The sequence below is a fragment of the Stegodyphus dumicola genome, chromosome 2 (assembly GCF_044657685.1).
Source record: "Stegodyphus dumicola isolate Sdum_Otavi_A_Nest chromosome 2, ASM4465768v1".
Taxonomy (NCBI): Eukaryota; Metazoa; Arthropoda; class Arachnida; order Araneae; family Eresidae; genus Stegodyphus; species Stegodyphus dumicola.
This window is the reverse complement of record NC_140769.1, coordinates 69,168,195-69,191,265: the sequence shown is the minus strand read 5'-3', so window position 1 is coordinate 69,191,265 and position 23,071 is coordinate 69,168,195. Positions and strand designations below refer to the sequence as shown.

Below are 23,071 nucleotides of genomic sequence, written 5' to 3'. Positions count from 1 at the left end.
AGGGGAAATAAATTTGGGGGAGTTTGTTTAGGAACGCTTAAATTTCTCCATGCCTTCGTATCTAGTGTATTTTTATAGATGCTTGCTGTTAATTATCCTCGCAGGTAGGAAAATTTGTGTTCTTAAATGTGCGTTAAGTGACAGCGAGTCCAATAATAGTGAAATACTGAGATAAACTGCTCAAACAGGTCCTATACATTGTCTTTCCCACAGTATCCACTAATGGGGGGGAGCGTAACCAGCAACTTTACTTTCATCCTTAGGAGTCAGATTCAGGACTCATTTTACCCCTGACACAAATCTGCTTGATGGCTATAATTATATCAGCAGAGAGCCGCCGTCAAAGAAAACGTTCTGTCTCACCAAGATTCCCCTCATTTTTTGTTTTCACCCACTCATACCCTCATTCTGTTTCGCCCTGGAGTTTTCATCAGCTATACTTTAAGTATATTTATTTTTTGTGATGATAAAAGAACTACCCCCCCCCTACGATTAGAGCTTAAATTGGGCCGAAGCCCAACGGATGTAGGCTCCGGTGCTTCTTAGTTTTTGTAATAAATCATAATTCTAGCCGGAACGCACCGGAGCCCTGAATAAGAAGGCTGCGGCACTTCTTTTATGTAACTGAATAACAATTTCGGTAGAAATTTTATCTCGAAAATTTTATTTTAACAATAAAATTATATTAAAAATTGGTTATAAAATTTCACTTTATCTCTTTACATTTTATTTAATTTTAATTATTTAATTACATCAATCTTGAATTATTTCAATAAATAATAATTATCTAATAATTATAAATTAAATTATAATTAATCATCTAAAATTATCAATGAAATTACAATTAATTATATAATAATTATTGATTAAATGACAATTTATAAACATTAATTAAATACCTATTAATTTCGTAATAATTAACTATTTAAAGTTATTAATGAGTTTCATGGTCATTTTATTTATTTCTTTACTCTTGTTCCTCTTTGCTAACGGTCTTCCATAGGGTTTCTAATCTCAGAAATTAAGCCCTGGCTACAAGATTTGTAACTCTGAACAGAAGGAAAAGATTATAGAATCTTCCCTAAAATTCTCAGTAATGTGAAATCTCATAATGAAATATAGAATCTTCCCTAAAATTCTCAGTAATGTGAAATCTCATAATGAAAGCTGAACTGAACAATTTCATTTCCTATCCGAGAATTTGGTGTGCAGTCTATACATAGAGAGATGACATAGTCTATACATAGAGAGTCTATACATAGTCTATACATAGAGAGATAGTAGTGAGATGAAAAAAAAAAAAAAAAAAAAACTGTCGACGTATGAAAATGCGGACATTAAATACGTGTATGTACAAAGCAATTTAATCTGAAAAATTTCAATATTCCGGATATTTTATTATACGTATTTATATCATACCAAATGAAAGTGGAAAAAATCAATAAATTGCCTCGAGAATGTGGGAGTAATGCTTATAAATGCAATGTAGGAAAACTTAAAAAGAGACATGTCATTAATTTGAGAGCTGGTTGACGAATACGGCATCAAGACACGTCTAAGTAAGCAATCATTCAAGTTCTGTGTCTATCTTGAAAAAATTAAAGGAAACTCACTTTTCTTAAATGCAAAAATTTACAACATAACCCTTGTAGTTAAACTTCATTGGAAATCAAACCTGGAACGAAATTAATTATTTATCGATCTGAGCGTGCAGCTACGCATGGATGCCACGAATTTACTGATGCAGAAATAATTTTGAAATCTAATTTTACAATCCAGATCGTACTTGACGTTGGTATTCTGCGGCATTTTTCACAATAAAACTGTATAAAACCTAGGATTTACCAAACCGGATTTTTACCGTAATTATCAGTTAAGCTAGGTGGTCCTTTTATGGAAGGGGGGTCTTCCAAAGCAGCATGCAAACTGATGTACTTGCTGTGAGAGAAGAAACGTTGGAATAGTAGCATTACAAAAAGACTCTGTATTTTTAAATATAGATATCTTTTTAAGCATTGAAACTTCATGAATGATGTGCTGATGTTAAGTAAAACTTGCGGCTTTTACTTCGATTCAAATCGCCGTATTTTGAGTCTGTGATCTTTCTGCATCCAAGGGACAGCTGCGTAAGAGTGCCGGCACTCATTTTTAGATCAGCTAGTGTTCTTTACAACAGAAAGCAGTTCCCATAATTTGCTGAAACCCTTACACCAGAGCACTTTTATGAAATGGAATTTTTATTGTATTTGCCTTATTATTCTAAGCAATAAACTAAAATGCTGCTTATAGTATACTAGAAAGCCCGGCGGTCATACGAAATGACCGCTGTTCTAGATATTAGAAATTGTAATTAGAATGATTTGTGCTAAGGTGTCTGCTAATTCAAACTGAATTACCCAGGGCAGGCGGCGAGGACGCCCCTTTGCTTACTGCCCCACGGGGCTTCGCACTTCTACTTACTGAATTGCTTAAAGTAGAGTGCAATGAAGGAAACCACTGGAGGTACATTTCTTAAGAGCCACCGCTAGCTTAATAAATAAAAGTGATTTAAATAATAAAATATTAATTCACATGTCAAAGATCTCTTTGTACACAACATTTCTTGTGTAGATCTTTCCATCATTTTTAAGCTCGCCTTACAGAGGACCATCAATTATTTTTAATTTTACGTCCGTTCTTTCACGAACTCTTAAACAGGCAACATAAAGTTGATCGTGTCCAAATGCAGGCTCAGGTAAAAAAATGCCAACACGCTTAAACGTTTGGCCCTGAGACTTATTGATGGTCATAGCAAAGGCAAGTTTTACAGGAAATTGTCTACGTCTCAATCGAAACGGCAACAGTGTGCCGTGGCAACTTCACCCCATTAGTTAGTACAGTTATGGAAGCAACCAATAAACTATCTGCGACAAACAGACACTTAAGCCGCATATAATAAAGATATTTATTTATTTCATTTTATTTGTTTTTTCATCGTTGCCGGTTGCATACTTCCGAATTCTATTATATATAGATGTTAAATTTATTTATTAAATGTTAAATGCACGTTCTCTTGTATTTTTAATTTTTCCGGCTTAGCTTTCTCATAATATTCGTCACGCGCTGCACTGCACGGGGAATAAAACAATTTACAGTTACGCAAGCAACCAATAAACTTTCGGCGACAAACACTTAAGCCGCATATATATAAGATGAATGCCAGCATGTCTATGAAATTCATTCTTTCTTCCTCCCTCCCCCAAGCTAAAAATTAGTCTTCATAAAAATTCTTGTACCTTTGTTCCAGGGCATCCTTGTGAGCGCTTCTGAGCTGACGGACACTAGTCGACTTGGGTAAAAATTTAAACGTTCTGCGTCCAACATCCTTGGTAAGTGTGGGCTAAAAATGATTTTATCTCACAGCTTATGTTTTCTCGGCAATAACATCCTCAGGAGCTGTAATATCGTTTTTCAATTCATTAGTCTGACGTAGATTACTTCTGCTGCATTGACCTTTAGGAATTCCAAGCGACAAAAGTTTTAAGAATTCATATCTGTGAGTGCAATAATTAGGACCACACACGTTCAGATCATTCAGATTAATTTGGTTAGAAAGTATTCATTCAAGTAATCTATAAAGACATCTACTGTATGTGGTCTTGTCTATTTTGACTGGCTTTTTGATCGACACTGAATGATGCTTTGTTTATAAGTAATTAATTACACGCCATAAAAAAGGAAGAAAACTGTCAAGTGAGAGAAAGCAGAATCTGGAACCTGATCTTCGAAAACAATAGAAACTTTACGAGGCCCAAAGGTTGCACTGATGAACTTAAATGGCGTTGCTAGACATCCTATTCATAAAGAAGGAATTCATGAACAGTCATTTATAGGTACCGATTTATAAAACTAGAAGCCCGGGGCAAAACCTCTTAGGATCCAGTTTTTTTCATTATTATAGATATGTAGGTATCACTGTTACGCTAAAATATTTCACTTAACCTAATAATTCAGTGTTTTTTTTTTTCGCTTATAGTAGTTTAATTTTTTTTTTTTTTTTTTTTCCTGCGTAGTTTGCTTTTATAGTTAATTCACATTAAATTGTCTAAGGCAAAGAGCACGAGGGCTATTTGAAAGTTGCCTCCATCAGTGATCTTGTAAGGGAAATAGTATGTTCATATTTAAGTTACACCAGGATAAAACCAAAAAAACTCCTATGCCCGTTGAACTTGTTACTGTTCAGCGATCGTAATCACTAGCGCCATTGTTCCTATTATTTAAGTTTTTTGTGCGTTGCATAAAATGCAAGCGTATTGTTGCGTGCGTACGAGTTCGTAATAAATTGAATGCTTACAGCTCCCGATGATAGGTTGATAAGTTTTATTTCATCAAATGAAACACTTCAGAGATCTGGAACTTTCCACAAAGATAGTCGTACAGCTCTTCACAATATCACAGAGTACAATCAGTATTTTCATTTTGAACTACTATAAACGTTAAATACAACACAATGCAAAGCGCATCTAAAGAGAAAGCTACCCGGAGATATCTCAGTACTCCCAACTCACACCGAGCTAATAGCTAACAAGAACAACATCTGAAAGCAGATGCTCTCTCCGGCCTTGTATAGTTTTCACCCGGCCGTCGAGATATTTCTAGTAATTTCTCCTCGAAATTACTGGAGAGCAATACTAGGGTAGAATTACGGTTACAGCTAATATAGTGATCAATTATATTTATTCAATTACAATACCTATTACTGTGATACAGGGACCGGACCAAAATGTAGCCAAGTCTGACGACTTTTGGTGACAAAATTAGTCGCTAAAACTGTTGCTGGCTTGGCGATATCTCGCCAAATTACCGAGATATATTTTTTAAACGCAACTTTCCCCCTCCCGCCTGGAAAAAAAAAAAAAAAAAAAAGAAAGAAATGGGGAAAATGTAAAAAAGAAAAAAGAAAGTGGGGAAAAAAAAAGTAAGAGTAGAGGATTCTTATTGATTAAAAATCGTAACTAAATTACAGAGATAAGATGAAATTAATGCATATGAATTTAATAATCAAATATAAGACATATCGTTTTTTCACTGTAAAAGAAAGTGCTGCCATCTCTGCTTTATATATATATATACATATATAAACAATAAAGAGCAATATTACTTGCCAACTGGATGATTTCCTGAGTGTTTGATTTTTGAAGAGAGATGAAAAGTTAATACAAGGAATTAAAAATATTGTTCCTGCTTCTAATTCATTACTTTTTAACACAAAAATCGGTAATGAAAAGATACATAAAATATTTAGTATTTTAAATAATGAAGGAGGATGTGGTGTTCATGGCTCAGTTTACCCTTGTGTAAATTAGGACGTGGATATTTGCATTTGAATGTTTTTGTAATGATTACAAAACTGCAATCCTTGAGTTCAAGACGAGATTATTGATTCTATAATATTATCAAAGTCGACGGAAATTGACACACATACAAGGTTATTTATTACATAACAATTTTTTTTTTTCATGTAAGCTATTACTCTAAATTTTCAAGCATTCTATTTGTGGATGAAGCTCAGACGGTCAGTTATAGTTTGTCATTTTACCTGGAATGCTCGCGCACCTTCTAAGTACAATGCAACTCTAAATATCCGGATTGCCAGGAATATTCGTTTGAATATTCCTATAGTCCCCTTTCCCAAGACCGAGTATGTAATATTTAATGCAATGCATTTGAAGGAACTTTTTTAACACTTTGAAGAACCGTTCTTTTCAGCTTGCAGTTAATACATTCCATTGTATAAAGACGTTGTTTCAAATAGACGACGTATAAGATTTTTCATTTATCATCAGTACTGTAAAAGTGCGTTAGTCGATAGTTTGAGTTAATCATTTAAAATTTCATTTTATATGGACTACTTAACATTTTGCAACTAGTGACATTTTATGTCGTGAGAGTCGTAAATAAATTAGATCTCTAACATCCTCTGATAGGTCGGTAGCATAATTTATAACTTTACATCTTGTCTGCATTACCTTCAACATCCAGAATAAAAATATAATTGTGATAAAATGTTTCTGAAAAAAATTCAACTGTCTCTATGTATTTGTTTCTTCTTCCCCAACCAATTATATAGTCTTTTAACATTTTGATATTTTTCCGTTTGTAGCATCTTAAAGGCCATAATAAACTTAAAAAGGGGGGAGGAATCTGAAAGGTTGTTAATGGTCGCCCAAAAAGGTTTAATGTTTTTTGTGTTCTCCGTAAGCACGCAGTCTACCAGTTTGCTCTTGCACTCACTCCTGCTAACCTTTTAACTTTTTTTGTCTTTCTAGCTTTATTTTTTAAGCCTTGTTTTCTTCGCACTTACGCCACGTATAGTTCAACAGCAAAAATCACCAAATTTTTAGAAACTGCAGTTATTTAGAATTCATTAGTAGCATTTATTTAGAATTCCCGGTGTAGTGTTAAGTGTTGGCATACATTTTTATACTTTCTTCTGTCTTTCTCAGTTCATCATATCAATATTCAGTTTTCTTGGTAAGATACCAAATAATTTTTTCTCTTTTTATTTTTAACTTTCTCTGTGTTAATTTCATTAAATAGCACATTCTTCGCACTTACGCCATATAAAATTCAATTCAATAAAAAAATCACAAAATATTTAAAAGCAGCATGCATATCTTTAGAATTTCAGAGATGGCTAAGAGATCGCTTCAGTGCGCGACACTTCCGACTGATAATCTCGCACCGGAGATATAAATGCCTTACGTCGGACAGTGTTGCCGTTGCTCGCTTTCAGATGGTTGAGTTTGTTAATGAAAAATTCATTGAAGTTTTACAAAATACGAAATAAATAATAAAACAAATTCGAAATTCAAAACTCGGGCTTCCAAGTGCACAGTCGGGTAGAGGACAACGTTATTCAAAATTCGATAGCTGTAGGTACAATCGTTTTTTATAGTGCGAGGATCATCCATTCATACGTACAGATTCTTCATTATTAAATTTCTTTAAAAGTAGTATAGGGAGATAATATTTGGTAGCAACAATTTGAAAAGTGACTCGCCGTTTAAAGTGAAACGACACAAAATCTCATTTCGAGACTAATAGCCCATTTTGGATTGGATTGGATTATTCAATTTTGGTAAAGCACACGAGGACTATCTGCCTGAAGGGAGGAATGCCTTCGTGGAGGACTTTCTAAGGGAAACTGGCTCGCACACATGTTACACATGGGGAAAACCACGAAAACGCCCATGCAGCCAGCCCGTTCGCGGGATTCGAACCTCGGACCGAACTACCAGTGTTCAGCTGAGCAATAGCCCTTTTTGAGCTAAAAATGTAAAAGCAATTGGAATATTTAGAACCGTTTTTGAGTTAGTAATTCATATAACTTTATTGACCCATTAAATTTACAATTCAAATATTTTTATATAACTAAAATTCATAATCAAATGTAGTTAGATGAGCTTTAATTTTATCTAACACTAAGGATTTAATTATAAGACTTGGAAACTGTAGATGTTATAATAGAAGTGAAGCAAATTTTGTTTTCATATTTTTTCATTAAAAAGTTTATAATGGTAAATTTTTCTTTGAAGTTTTAAACTGTAATCTGAAATTTTTAAATTGAATGTTTTTCTTCATTGTCGTATTTTTGTTTTAATAAAGCTTATTCTGTTTTAAAAAATAAAATGCTTATGAGAAGCAGAATACAAAGCACGCATTTTTCGATTGTATTAAACAATGATATTTATTATTTGCTAATCACAAAACACAAACCCATTTCTATTCTTACTAAAATAAAGGAACTAAATTAATTTCTATTTACAAAGAATTTAGCGTATGATATTGCTTAGTAAATAATTTTTTTTTTGTTTGGCGTAGAAGAAAAAATATTCTGTAAACAACAACAACAACAACAAAAAAAAAAAAAAAAAAAAAAAAATTTGAAAGCTTTCAGATTTTATATTACATACAAAGTTTTTTGTGTTTTACCTTTATTTATTAAATATCATGTTCTTCGCAATTAAACCATAAAATTCAATTCAACAGCAGTATCACAAAATATTTAAAAAGAGAGTATCGATAGAATTTCCGACACAGCCTCGCGCGCTGGAGATATTCCCCTCCTCCGTACAGTGTTGCCATTGCTTGCTTTGAGGTCTTTGAGTTTGTCAATCAAGAATTCGTTAAAGTTTTACAAAATATGAAAAAGATAATAAAACAGATTCCAAATTTGGGCTTTCAGATGTCCATATTCGAGTGCAGGTCTACGTTATTCAAAATTTGATGTCTCTAGGTACCGTTGAGTTTTCACAATGCGAGAAGCGTATATACATTCATACAGATTCTTCTTTATGTAATTTCTTTTAATATAATGCAGGGTTCTATATTTGATGGCAACAATTTAAAAGTCAAACACCGTTTAATAATGGACGACGCAAAATGCCAAAACGAAATAAATAGCCCTTCTGGGCAAATTGTTCCATTGGGCTAAAAATTAAGGGATTTTTATTCAAGCAAAATAACAAAATATTTAGCTTTAATAATATAATATATATTATTAAAGTAAAATTTAAAATCACACAGATAAATTAACAGCAAGCTTAATTTTATTTAAAGTGATATGCAGATAATTGGAATTCTGCTGCATATATGCTGACAGTTATGAACTGTTTCTTTCTGGGATAGAATCTCTGGAAACAGTTGAGAAACTTGGGACGTCATGTCATTTAATAGCTTGAGCCTTCGAATTCCGTATTTGGCAAATTATCTGCCAGGCGTAGGAAGTCAGTCACCTTCGTGAAATTTTCTCATCATTTGTTTCGCTACTTGTTCGATCTGGAAGTTCTTTGGAAGGAACAAAACCGTTCGAGCGTTCAACCAATTTCAACTCTTTTAATCTTCCTCGCTCGCATTCACAAGGAAACAAACTACAGTCATAGGCACCTCCTGTTGGGTCCGCTCCTTTACCACCTACGCCTAATCCATCTTTCCAAGTTGAAAACGAAAAATGAACGGTTCGATCGCAACTGAGCAAATGTCGGAAGTAGTTTTTTTTTTTTTTTTTTTTTTTTTTTTTTTTTTTTTTTTTTTGAGACACCAAATAGCCAATTGTGAATACAATACAAACATTAGAAATATTGGGAGAAAACAATTTAAAAAAAAAAAATCCTGTTTAAAGTTTGTCGGAAAAATTGTATAATTTAACCCATAAATGCGCAATTTGCTCTCTCTCTCTCTTTTTTTTTTTTAAAGGTAATTGTGAGAAATCGGGATATACGAGTGTGTTGTTGGAAAAATACTTTGTTATATAATTTGTTGGTTGTAATCTCCTTTCCAATTATGCTTGTCTTTCCAGAATACTGAAAGCAATTTTTGGCTAAAGCGTATAAATATGCAAAATAAGAAACATATTTTGCAACGAAATTAATGATAAAGAGTAGTTATGTGTGTTAAAAATTAGGAAATTATAGTGAATATAATGACTGCTTATAGTTCCATATCATTTTGGTCTTTTGTGGATAGGTTAAGCGTTTTGAATATGGCAAAATGTACAAGGGCTATTTGTTTAAGAGAAAAGGGATGTGTAGAGGACTTTCTAAAGGAAACTTGCTCGTATTCACGCTATACACATGAAAAGATAGTTACCATCAAGCCAAGATGATGAATTTTGGAGGCCCTAGAAACAGCATTCTTTCTCAGCACCTAACATTTTTTTTTTTTTTTTTTTTTTTTTAAAGGCAGAGTTTTGAGAAATTATTGGGTATCAAAAAAAAAAAAAAAAAAATAGTAGCCGAAGGCCGTGGTTATGTATGCCTATGGTATCACACTGTGACTGATATTAACTATAGTTATCGAATTTGTCTGGAAATTTGCCATCAGCAACATATTTAGTAGTTTTAGTTGTGCTTCTAAATTTAATGTATTGGGCTTTTATCTTGCAGATTCAAAATTTAATATGATGTTACTTTTCAGTAGATATTTTAATCTAATATTACTCATGAATTTAATCCTAGGTTAATCATAGGTTCGAATCCCGCGAACGGGCTGGCTGCATGGGCGTTTTCGTAGATTTCCCCATGTGTAACGTGTATACGAGCCAGTTTCCCTTAGAAAGTCCTTCACGAAGGCATCCCTCCCCTTAGGCAGATATCCCTAGTGTGCTTTGCCGTAATTAAATAAACCAAACCAACCTAGGTTAATCATTTGATGTACAGAATTTAATAAATCATTCGCATACATGAACTGAAGTGTCAATTTCGAAATAAACGCAATATATGCAGTGTGAAAAACGAAAGTGAATTAATTACTTGGCGATTCTCGAACATTGTATTTTATACACTACTAACTACATACGTAGGAAACGAAAAAAAGTAGTATAAGCAGTTTTGAAATGTGATGAATTCATTTAAAGCGTATCGAATCATAGCTGTCGAATCAAATCTATACAATGGAATCCATCATGCTGAGAAGGGATAAAACTGATTCCCTTAAAAATAGTTTTGCTGTTACAATAAACATTGAAAATGTTATTCCTTGATTTGCTTAATACAGCGGTGCCCAACCTTGTGCCCGCGAGCAGAAGTGTGCTCGCCAGCCCGATTAGGTACTATGAACAAAAAATATTTTAAAATTAACCATTCTTTTATATTTCTTAATTGTTAAAATATAGAAAGCATTTATAGTCATAAGAGATATCTTGCAAGATCTTATTGCTTCATTCCAATGTTGGATGGCTCAGCAGGGGAAAAGTACTTCAACGATTTGTAGAACTTCTTTCACCAGTAAAGCAGTTTCTGGAATCCGGAAACGAAAGTTATAAAGAATTGGACGGTAATAAAACAGCTAAACTGAACAAACTGAATGAAGATCTCCAGGGAGAAGAAAAAAAAAAAAAAAAAAAACTTCTTCAATTGACTGTGTATAACTGCTTTTCAGATAAAAAAAAAAAAAAAAAAAAAAAAAAAAAATTGTGGATAAATCAGATGAAAGGAAAAAAAATCACCCATTTTCAGAATTTATTAAGCCATAGTAATAACCACAAGGCAATTGAAGCAGAGAAATACTTGGAAAACCTAAATGTATTGAAAAATAATTTTGAACTCTGCTTCTCTGATTTCCATAAAGTTCAACCAATATTATTATTCACCTCAAAACCATTTGTCGAAATTAATATTTATGATGTATCACATAAGATTAGACACATGTTTAACAAAAATGTTGATGTTTTGGAAATGTGCTCGCAGTAGGCCAAAATGTGCTCGCGAGAGGCCAAAGGTTGGGCACCACTGGCTTGGTATATAAAATTTTTTAGTTTTAATAGCAGAGTCAGGAATTGTGTTGGGTCTTAATAATACGTATATAATAGTTTGGCTCAGGTTAGGGAATGATTCAATCAACACTGATGTTTGTTTATGCTCTGAAAGATACTTTGTACAGTAATCTCTCGTTTTTCGCGGTTAATGGGGACCAGAACCTTCCGCGAAAGCTGGAAAACCGCGAAGTAGGATTTGTTCCTAGGAATTTTCGTGTATGCGAGTACAAGAATGTTTTAAATATGTAAACAGTATTTATACTTTACACATTTAAGACAAAAATTGCAACAATATACGTATTTACTTAAACGTGTCAGTGCTAATTAATAAGGTTAATTACAAAACCTTATACAGTAATAAACATTAATCAACATTGCTTTCTGAGAGAGGCGAAGAGTCTTGTGTTGGTGGCGGAGGAGAGGCTCTCACTTGACTTGTAAAAGCTTTAGGTTCACTCGGAGACTGTTCTGCTGGAGGCGCTGACGGTAGAGTGGGGGGCTTTACCCATCACAATGTTTCTCTTCAAGGTAGTTGTTGTCTTTGTTTTTTCTTTTCCTTCAAAATTCCTCTGTACAAGGACATAACCCCGTCAACGCGATTCCTGAACTCGACAACTCGAACCATATTATCGTCAATGACTTGTGCAAATTGTTGCATCGCTGATGAGGTTAGGAAACTCTTCCTCCACGTTACGCCAAGCAGCATCGTTGGCAGCAGAGGAAGCCTCACAGAAGCACGTTTCTGAGGCTGTATTTTTTTTTTAACCAACCATTGCTGGCTGAAAAGCCTCGTCCTCGAGGAGGCGAATCACTCCTGGCAGCGCTATTACTGGCTTAAGGTTCGTCAGCACCTTCTTCAGCCTCTTCATTGTTGTCATCGGGCAAGATTTGGTCGTAGAGAGCTTTGGCCTTTGTCCTGTTCATATTAGTGTCTAAACTCACTGTCTTTTTCTTGCAATCAGCAATCCACAATGCCAGTGCAGCTTCCATTTTCACAATTCTGTTATTACGCGGAGTTACCACGCGTTTCGCCTCTTTATTGAAGCAGTTTTGAGGATGTTTGCTTCCTCTTTCTTCATGTACCACACTTTAGATTCATTCACCCCGTAATGGCGTGCCACAGATGCATAACTTCTGCCCTCTTTGATCATATTTATAAGCTTTACTTTTTCGCTGATGGTCATCATCTTCTTCCCCTTGGACGCCCCGAAGGAAGCTTTCGCAGGGGCACAGCACTTAGGCGGCATTATAAGGGCTTAGTTAATTAAAAAAAGTTATCGCCAACACAACACTAAAATACAGTATACAAGACAGTCAACATCATAGACAGGACTGGCGAGACACAACAAGATAATATGCTAGGTGAGGCAGCGATGATGCGCAGGCAATCAACTCACAGGGATAAATCCCTTCGTACTATCATTGGTCGATGTCGCACCGGAAACCAATCACGCGCCTTTATGAGAGCCCTTGGTATGTACTCTGAGTCAGCTCATGTCTTTGGTTGTATTTCTTGAAGAATATTTTGGAAAAACCCGCGAAGCAGTGAAGCCGCAAAACATGAAGCGCGAAGTGCCGAGGGAACACTGTATATGCAAAATTCCTTTTCCTCATCGATGGGTAACAATTCGACCTCGTTTTCATGTTTCTCTCCCCCCCGGGGGGGGGCTCTTTCACCCAAATGACTTCTCTAGTCCTTGCTTCTTCCTCATTCGCCCAAAAGCCAATATTGTTCTCGTTAAGATGCTGTCAGCTTAAATGTTTTCCTACAATTTACTTGCATAAAATATTCTACAGTGTAACAATATATTATGTATTTATATGATTATTTCTAAATTTAATAAACGTACAATATATTGTAATGAATGCTTTGAAAATGTCAAAAATGTAAATTTCTATTGAGGCAAAAAATTCAGATTACCACAGTTTAAGCGGTAGAGACAAACCACGTCTGATTCTGGTGAATTTTCAGCTAAATTCGGATCAGTAAAATACTACTTCTTAAGATATTTTAGAAACCTGGAGCTAAATGAAAAGTTTTCACTTCCGGATGCAGCTAAATAATTTTAGTTTTTAAGCATTTACTGCTATAATATTATTCATCACAGGATTCGCGTTATAGTTTGAATTTATTACATAAACATGTATTTATTATATTGCTTTTTTAATATTAACTTAAAAGAAAAATATTTTTATGTGTGCTACCAAAACCCCTCCAAATATCTACTTATAACTACTACAATTCGCCAGCGAAATTTTGGCGACCCAACCTGAACAGACAAAACGTTACTATTTATATTTCAAAAATAAAAAATACTATAATAACTGAGAAGATTAATGCAGATTTGATAAGATATATACTCTAAAATTGAATTGTAATGAAAGTGTCATATTTTTTATTAGACTGTCTACATTTGAAGAAGAGTGGGTTTTGATTAATTGCTGATACACATAAACTATCAGCTTAGTAGGAGGGTTGTCTTCATAGAATTCTTTTTAACGGAAATTGACTTATCTTCACGTTATATATATTTATATATGGGGAATTCCGGTCTTTCTTTAAGGAGTTAGTATGCATGAATATATGTGAAATTTTTTAAGGCAAGGATTTTCAAAATATTGCTGCAGATGAAAAGAACATTTTTAGCGTCCTAATTCATTATCAAGAATTTTAAGCAAAATTAAAGTATTCGTTTAGTAAAAAAGCTTTTTAATTCATTGTGTTACTCTACAGTAATCCCATTTAACATTAAAAACAGATGATGCGAATGAAAAATAATGTTTCATTATTGCATGAGAGTAAGCATTATTTTATGTATATTAAAGTTCAATTTGTTTAAACTAATAATGCTATTACACTTAGTTAAATATTATCATGAGGTGTTAAACATTTTTTTTAAACTGCGCATGATCTAAAATTGTGCATACTATGTACATAAATAAACAAATGTTTAAAATTGAAACTTAAATTGTTATGTTCAAATATTATAATATTTACGCTAAAAAATTCCCATTTTTCAGCTATAATATGTTATACAAAATCTGGTAAAGCTTAAAAAATGAAAATGCAAAGCTATGACGTGACACTAAATTTTCTTTTTTTAAACTTTATTTAACATTTCAACACTTAGGCTTCTAAATGAATGTAGTAGTTCACAACATTAATATAATTTTCTAATAAAATTTTATTGCTTAATTATTTTGCTTCAACAATTTTTCATTTAATTCTCCCTATTTCAACTGGGGCGTTCGTAGTTTATTGCTGCAACTAAGCTTCAGCGTATCTGATTCATTATCTGCTTTGTCTTCTTGCGTTAGACGTCGAATTATTGAAAATACGTTTAAATAGGCAACGACACCTTTTTTTTTTTAATTTAGAATGTCACTCTTCAAATTTATTATTAATTGTGGCTTTTTCATTTGAGCAGTGACTCTAGATATTGTTGAAAAAGAAAATAGTTAAAATTTGGATGTAAAATTCTGCTTCATCTATATTTTTTCGTCTGGAATGCTTGTGCGATTTTTTTAATTAATATAAATCATTTTAATTAATTAAAAGTGTTTTTAATGCCATGTATTATGTACCATACTATAGAAAATAATCATTTGCGCGAGAGTTTAACAATAAATTCTTAATATTACAATTTTTCTGAAACACAGTGTAGATATACCGGGTGATCCCAATGTCCGTTAACATTTGAAAATCCAATAATTCACTGAATAATGTAGGTAGAGAGGTAAAAACTGACACACATGCTTGAAATGTTATCGGGTTTTATTGAAAGGGAAAAAAAAAGTGATTAAAACGGCCAACAAATGGCTCTTAAGTAATAATTAGCATAACAATTGATATTTAGCAAAGACTATGTTCTTTATAACAAATTTTCAGCATGTCGGCCGTCATTCATCAAAAATACGTATAGTCGAGGGAAATATTTGTAGGTATTATGAGAAATTGCGTCGTAGGTTGTCTTTTAGCATCGCTAATGAGGTAGGATGATCGCGGTAGACTTGCGATTTCGGGTAACCCCACAATTAATAATCACACGGGACCTGAGAGGCCAAAGTGGTGGCTTAGTATGCGATCCTCATCAAACGGCATGTGCAAGAGATCTTTTAAACGTTTAACAAATAACAATTTATCAGTCAGGCTAGGATGATGCGATTCTGTAACACACCAGCATACCTCGCATCCGTCACACTGAAAGTTTGAATAGCAGAAACATGCATTTCGTCGAAGAAAAAGGGGTCCGATCACGATTGACGTAATAAATCCACATCACACCGTGACCAGCACCCGGAGGCGAGGATAGAAAACCGACAAAGTCATAAAGGGACTGATTCCCTCTATCACTACAGCTCATTTCATCACGATTCTCAAAAATGTTGCGTCACTGACATTTTACTGCCGAGCGCCATATGTTGGATTTCACCGCCTTTTATAAAACCCCATGTTATTTCAAGCATGTGTGTCAATGTTTACCTCTCTACTCATTATTCCTCATTATTCCGTGAATTATTGAATTTTCAAATGTTAACGGACTTTTGGGTCACCCAGTATATATATATATATATATAAGAGAATTCTTTTTAAGCTGACTAAATTATTTTTAATGATAACTAAATGAAAATTAGATTACATAGTATTAGTATATAGTCTAAGTAGATAGTCGGAAAACAAAGGAAAGGACAATCCAGAGTCGTAACTAGGGTTTTCAGCGCCCAGGGACAACTGAAGATTTCGCGCCCCCTACTGGTTGGTTGCCAAGGATGGAAAACTTTTAATTCTAAAATGTCGTAACATCAGTTTGGCGCCCCTTGGATTCCGCGCCCGGGGACAGATGCTCCCCTTGCCCCCCTCTAGCTACGCCCCTGTGACACTCTTCTGGAAGTGATAAGGGGGGAGGAAAATTAGGCAACATGTCATTTCTCAAAAAGACATATAAACCGAAAAATACTCCTTACAATCAGAATTTGTCTTTTTAGTTATGTAATACTCATGGGAGTGTTCTGTGTGTGCGTGTGTATGCATATATCTATATGAACATTGATAAAATACCCTCAAATTTAATATAAAAAATAGAATAATAAGGAACACCAAATTCTGTCAGATACATGCTTATAGTTCAGCACAATTATATCAGAGGGAGAAGAAAAGAATTTACTTATTATCTCTGCCTTCATGAAAAGAAAGAACATGATGAAAACAGTAATAAATGATTGCTGTAATTGTGAAAAGAGTTTAAAACCCTAAATAAAGTTTACTTAAATGACCATCTGTGTCGCTAATTCCAATAAAATAAATATCGTAGGTAAAGGGGATGATTCTCTCTTTTCCATTAATATCCGCCGACCATATGGTTATATATCATTCTCAATCATCTAAGTTAATTTAATAGCGTCTTAAAAACGTATACTGTATTGCATTAAATTTTTAGGTCATTTAAATCAGTGAAAAATTTTAAAACATTTGAATAAATCAACATGATTCTCATTTTTATTAAGTACAAAAAGAGCAGTTGATATATATGTATGGAGTTCTAACTGAATATTTGTATACAAAATCTACCTTGGAAATGACCATCAATAGAGCTGTCTTCATAGAATGACAGACCCAAAAGCTCTCTCAACATGAACAAAAAATTTTTCAGAATATGGGCTTTCTATACTCACAGAGGCCAGAGCAATACTCAGACTTAAGACAGCTTTCTCCTAAAGCTTCTTTGTTCATGATAGACTTTATCAATTAAAATTTATATCGCACAAAAATACTTCTCTGAAATAAAAAATTATCAGTAAATAGAAGTATCGAAGATATCAACAAATTTTTAAAAATATTTGTTCTACACGTAAAGTGAATTTTTCAGTCTGTTAGAAATGACATATGCTGAAAACAAAAATCGCCAAGTACCACTTTTCAAACATTTCCATCAAAAATTTTCTCATTTACATATATGTAATAATAATTCCCACAAAAATCCGTTATTTACATATCTCTAATAATTCCCACAAAAAATTTCTGTAGTTGCTTATCTGTAATTATAATTCCCACAAAAATTTTCTGTACTTACTTATCTGTAATTATAATTTCCACAAAAATTTTCTTTATCTGTAATTATAATTTCATATTACTTCATTTAGAAGGTTTATCTCAAATAATACAGATAAACAAGATTCTATGGTGTATGTACATTTATGTCTTGCATTTAAAATTATGTTTCCATTAAAAAAATTTTTTTTTTTTTGGCTAGACATGGCTCGTTCAGTAATTGGCATGTACATCGTTGGATTCTTTTTTATATTCATATCATTCTTTACTGGTGTTGCTGGATGTTGGAAAAGATCCAAGGGTAATATTTTAGCAACTGGATTACTGCAAATGCTAGCAGGTTAGTACTTTTAATAATAAATCCTTTTTCTTAATAATGTTCATTTAAATATAGGGCTTTAATTCTAGGACATTCCACACTTCTAACCTTCCCAGAAATATGTGAAGTTTATGCGAAGTTGCTTTTGCAACTTATCATACAGCTTTGTACCTTTATTATAACATTTTGTACATTTACAATTTTACAACTTTATATATTTACTATAATATTGTAAAATTTTGCAATTTTTATTAGCATTTATATATTTTTCATTAACATTCATAATGTCATACAATATAAATTTGAACAGGGGGAGGATTTGAAATAAATCATTAATAAAAAAATGGAACAAAGTGCAATGAATACTTTCACACACATATAAATTAGTGTAATTTCTAAAAGAATGTTAAGTGCTTTTGATCTGACAGAACTTCTTTACATTTAAGATATAATTCAGAATGTTTTCACTAAATTCGATGAAGATAAAATATTTTGCAACCTTATGATTGATTATATTCTCATTTCATTGAGTGTAATTCACTCAGATTCTATAATCATTTGCATATACTAAAAATTAATCAGTTATTTTATAGTTTTAAGACTTATTTAATTTCTGAAAAACTTCTGAGCACATTATTTTTATATATGATACTGAAGTTTATAAAGATCTAGCAATTAACAATCTTCAGTTTCCTTAAAAAAATGGAGTTGTATAATATTGCTATTTTTTTACTTGCATACTTTAAATTTATTTCAGCGTGTAAACATTTTAATAGTTTATGACATAAGAACTGCAGCATAAAATTACAAACACTTAATGATGCACATAAAGTCTAAAAATATTGCTTTTTTTTTACTTGCATATTTTTGTAATTTGTTTCAGCATGTAAACAATTTAATAGTTTGACATAAGAATTGCAGCCTAAAATTACAAATACTTTTAACAGTTAATAATGCATATAAAATCTAAATTCAATAATTTCTTAATTAGTAAGCATTTTAACTGAAATGGCACAGTAATTTTAAGTAACATTAAAATTTATATAATTTCATACAGATATGAATACAAAACACTGATAATTATTAAGTGTCTGACTAGTTTTATGCATGTTTATTTACCTCACACACCTTTCTAACATGCTTTTTAAATATATATGTATTCAATTTATCATAAATGTATTAATTGAATGTATATCTATTAGGTAACATCTGCAGTGATGGTAATTAGCATAGTGAGCTAATTACATTAAATAATGCATGCATTATCTAACAGATATATATGTGATGATTTGCATACTTTATTGTTCTTCATACTGCAGCTTTATTCATGCATGAGCAAAAAGCAGTTTAAACAAACACGTTATTTAAATATATAATTCTGTTTCTTGAATTTCATCATCTGCAAATTACTAAGTATTAAACACTTCAGTATTTTGATAATATATATGTATTTTGATAACTTATCTGGTGATAAAAACCTATTTTTCATATTTCCTGTAACATGTAAATAGGTTAATAAAACATGTACTAGTTCAAAATTACATCATTCAGTACTTCGACTCGGGCGTTCCTTTGGAGTCGCGGCTCAGGCACCCGTGCAATCCCAGGATAACTAGATGAAGATTTTCGATCACATTGAAGTTCAGTACTTCAGACATATCAAAGTTTGATTTTTATTCAGATGAAAATTTATAATTTTCTATTACTTATGCATACAAATTATTTTATTGTAAAAAAAGTATTTATTACTTCAATTCAATTTTCAATGACTTTTCCATGTGGACAAAAATAACCATGCAATTTTTTTAAAGTTCAAATTATTTGTTACATGGAATCTGTTTTGGCAGAATATTTTTGAAAAGATTGAATTTTGTGAAAATTTAAATATTTAATCATGTTTTAAGTACTTAATTATATACTTTGACATTCCAAAAAGTGTAAATAATTTTAAAATCTTTAGGTTTAAAAATCGCACTTTTTTCAATGTATATATAATTAATGCTAATGTATGCTATGTTTTTCAGCTCTTGTAGATGCTGGAGCAATGGGACTATGGCATGGAGTGCATTATTATGATTATCAAAAACTCACTGATGAAATGTCATACTATAACTGGCCAGATGTGAGTATTTTATGTCTCTTTCAGTATTTTGCAAAATTATTTGAGTGCACTGTTAATTACTTTAAAGTTATATGTACTTTTTATTACAAATAACTTGCTTAATTTTCAATACCATTCAAATATAGTTAGCTCAAATTTTTATGCATCTGTACTAATATCAAAAGGTTTATGACAGCTTTAATGGCATTTCCATTTATAAACTTCTTCTTCTTCTTCTTCTTCTTTTTTTTTTTTTTTTTTTTATAGTTTAGTTCATAAAATAGACTGACCACTGTAAGTAATAATCTGTAATCTCTTTGCATGTTTAAATATTAAGAAGCAAAAAATTGTCAATGCTTTTATATTAAGAGAACTTTGTTTAGGATGAACTTCAAAGCTCTTGGAAAAAAAAAAAAAAATTCTCTTTTTTAAAATAAAATATTTATTAAATAACTAATTAATAGAGTATAAAATTAGTTCATCGGACAATCCTTAGATTTTTCTTAATGACACTTTTATTTTCAGTTTCACTTTTTCAAATAAAAGAAGGAAATTTGTTAATCATTATATTACCTTTATGAGATTTTGTGACTATCATCAGACCATGATTATGATCAGATTACTCTTTTCTAGGGTCAAATATACATGTCATGCACACTCTTGACATTAAATTAAGCTAAAAAAATGGCAGCCCTGTCAGTTTGTTTTTCTATTCTTTGCTGTCTAAATAGATGACTAAGTGGCTACAGTACATAAAAAATTAAAAGCTAAATTGTTGAAAATGCAAATTAAAACTGATAATTTTAAATTAAAAAATATAGTGTTATACCAACTACAAGTTTCAAATTAATCTTTTAATGCACCAATAAAAATTCAAAAAGTGGTCTTTTGTGGCAGAAGATCCTACCAATTTTGTATTCTTTATTTTAACTCAAAAATTGTAGCAGAAGTATCTGGGGGGGGGAATACTTGAACGTATTTATTTACTCAGGTATAGAGAAATAATTTAGTTTGGTGTACTCTAATTAACTCAATCGAGTGCATTAAGAGGTTGAAAGTGTTTAAATTTGGTGTAAAAATAATGTAAAGAGAAAACTTAAGTGCACTGTAAGATTATCGTTTAAAATTTTCTAGTATGAAAATTAGTAAATGTAATTAGTTTTTATATGCATATGGTTAATACTGATTGAATTGTCAAAACTCCAAAAAGTGTCTTGAATATGGATGGTAGTTTATACTGTTATAGTTATTAACAAACAAAATCAACCTCTCTTGTATCTAGAACATAATATATCATAAAAAATATACGCATATCCTTTTTATGTAGTTCTTTCTTAAGTTCCATATAATAAAAGAAAATATTAGCACTATTTACTACACTAATGCTACTATAAACATACATTAGCATTTAAAAGAGTATTTATAAAAATTAATATACTGGTTATCATAAATTAAGGAAAAATCACAAAAATAGCAATAATTCCCTCAAAAATAAGCCAAACCGTGTAAAATTTGAATATGTTGCCAAGTAAGAGTAGCTGAGTAAAACTCCAATATGCAAATTAGTGACACTGCACTCAGAATACGTCTTCTGCGAGGAGCATAAAAGTCCATATTTGAGAGAAAGCCCACATATTTCAATGTGATAGTGACATCAGAAATCTGAGATAGCTAATTCGTTACAATCACCACCGGGCATCATTTGCCTGCAGAACTACAATGAAGAGCCATTGAGAGACTAGAGGCAGGACAAAGTCAAACAGAGGTGGCCAGATGTCTAAATGCGAGTCCTTCTGTGGTTCATAGACTTTGGACGCAATTTCAAACCACAGATTCGGTATCTAGGAGGTTCAGCAAAGGACGGCCAACTGCTACGATGAGCGTCGATGACCGATATTTGACATATGTGCACGCAGGAATAGAACCACTACTCCAATTCTTCTTAGGTCCTCCCTTGCTGCAGCCACTGGAAGGTTCGTGTCAACGTCAACTGTGCGTAGAAAAGCTTCACGAAGGTGGTCTGTATGCGAGGCGACCAGCCATTTGCATGCCTTTCACGTCACGCCATAGGAGGAAGCGTTTGCAGTGGGCACAACAATATGTTCACTGGACGCTTAATCAATGGAGGGATGTTCTCTTTACGGATATGAGTCCAGGTTTAGTCTAGAAAGCGATAGTAAGAGTTATTTGATATGGAGAGAACCTGGAACCCATTACCATCCGTCAAACATTAGTGAAAGAGATGCATATGGGAAAGACAGTGTCTGTCTTTGGGGTGGCATCTCTTTGGGTAGACGCACAGACCTCCATGTCTTTCCAAGGGGAACCATGAATGCTCAGGTTTATAGAGATGACATCCTTGATGTTTATGTGTTCCCATATGCTGGGGCAATAGGTGATACTTTCCTGTTACAGGACGACAACGCAAAACCACACAGGGCTCGCATCGTAGATGATTATCTTCAACAGGAAACAATTATGCACATAGAAAGGCCAGCTCGATCCCCTGACTTGAATCCTATCGAGCACGTTTGGGATGCTTTAGGAAGACGTCTAGCTCCTTTCAATCCGCCCCCTCAGACCCTTACTGCGTTTGCAACTGCTTTGCAAGAGCAATGGCTCTCGCTTCCTATGTAACTGGTAGACCGCATAATTGAAAGCGTCACACATCGGTGTATGTGCTGTATTGCTTCTAGAGGCGATCATATTCCATATTGAAGGTACTTTTCCTATAGCAAACTGACACCTTCGATTTGTTCATTTTATACATGTGCTAATTTCTGTACTATCATATTTGTCTGGTAATTTCTTTTTATGTTATTTGATACTTTACTATATGTTGTACATTGTGGGTCTTTTTCAGTAATCGGGATTTTTGTCATTTTTCCTTAATTTATGATAACCAGTGTATAATGATTTGTGTCAATTAATAACTCTTTGAAATTTAAAGCCATTCTCTGGCCTCAGATTCAGTAAAGGTTTACATCATGTTGGGACAAATCGTATCTTATATTTTCTTTTCAATTTTAGATGACCTTTAAAATATATCCTAAAATGTTAAACTGCTTACCTGCATCTTTTTTCTATTCCTAATATTGATGAACTATGATCTTTATCATGAAATTCTTCATTTTGTATCTATCCTTTCATTTGTCTGCATTAATCAGTAAGTTACAGGTATCTAGGTAATATCTTGTTTCTTTTTCTTATCAGTATGTCATCACATGTCACATGTCAGTTTTATTCTTAAGATACAAAATGCTACTTTATTTTTGAAGTAAAAAAACTATAATTGTTATATTTGAT

At 32.7% G+C, this 23,071-nt stretch overlaps 1 protein-coding gene across 1 annotated transcript in view; it reads left to right on the top strand.

Annotated features, from left to right (window-relative positions):
* LOC118190583 (transmembrane protein 178B-like) overlaps positions 1-23,071 on the top strand; it is a 127,330-nt gene that overhangs the window by 100,932 nt on the left and 3,327 nt on the right. Inside the window, exons 3-4 of the mRNA XM_035361332.2 lie at positions 17,548-17,685; positions 19,689-19,786. Coding sequence (XP_035217223.1) covers positions 17,548-17,685; positions 19,689-19,786 — 236 coding nt within the window. The remainder of the gene's footprint in view (positions 1-17,547; positions 17,686-19,688; positions 19,787-23,071) is intronic.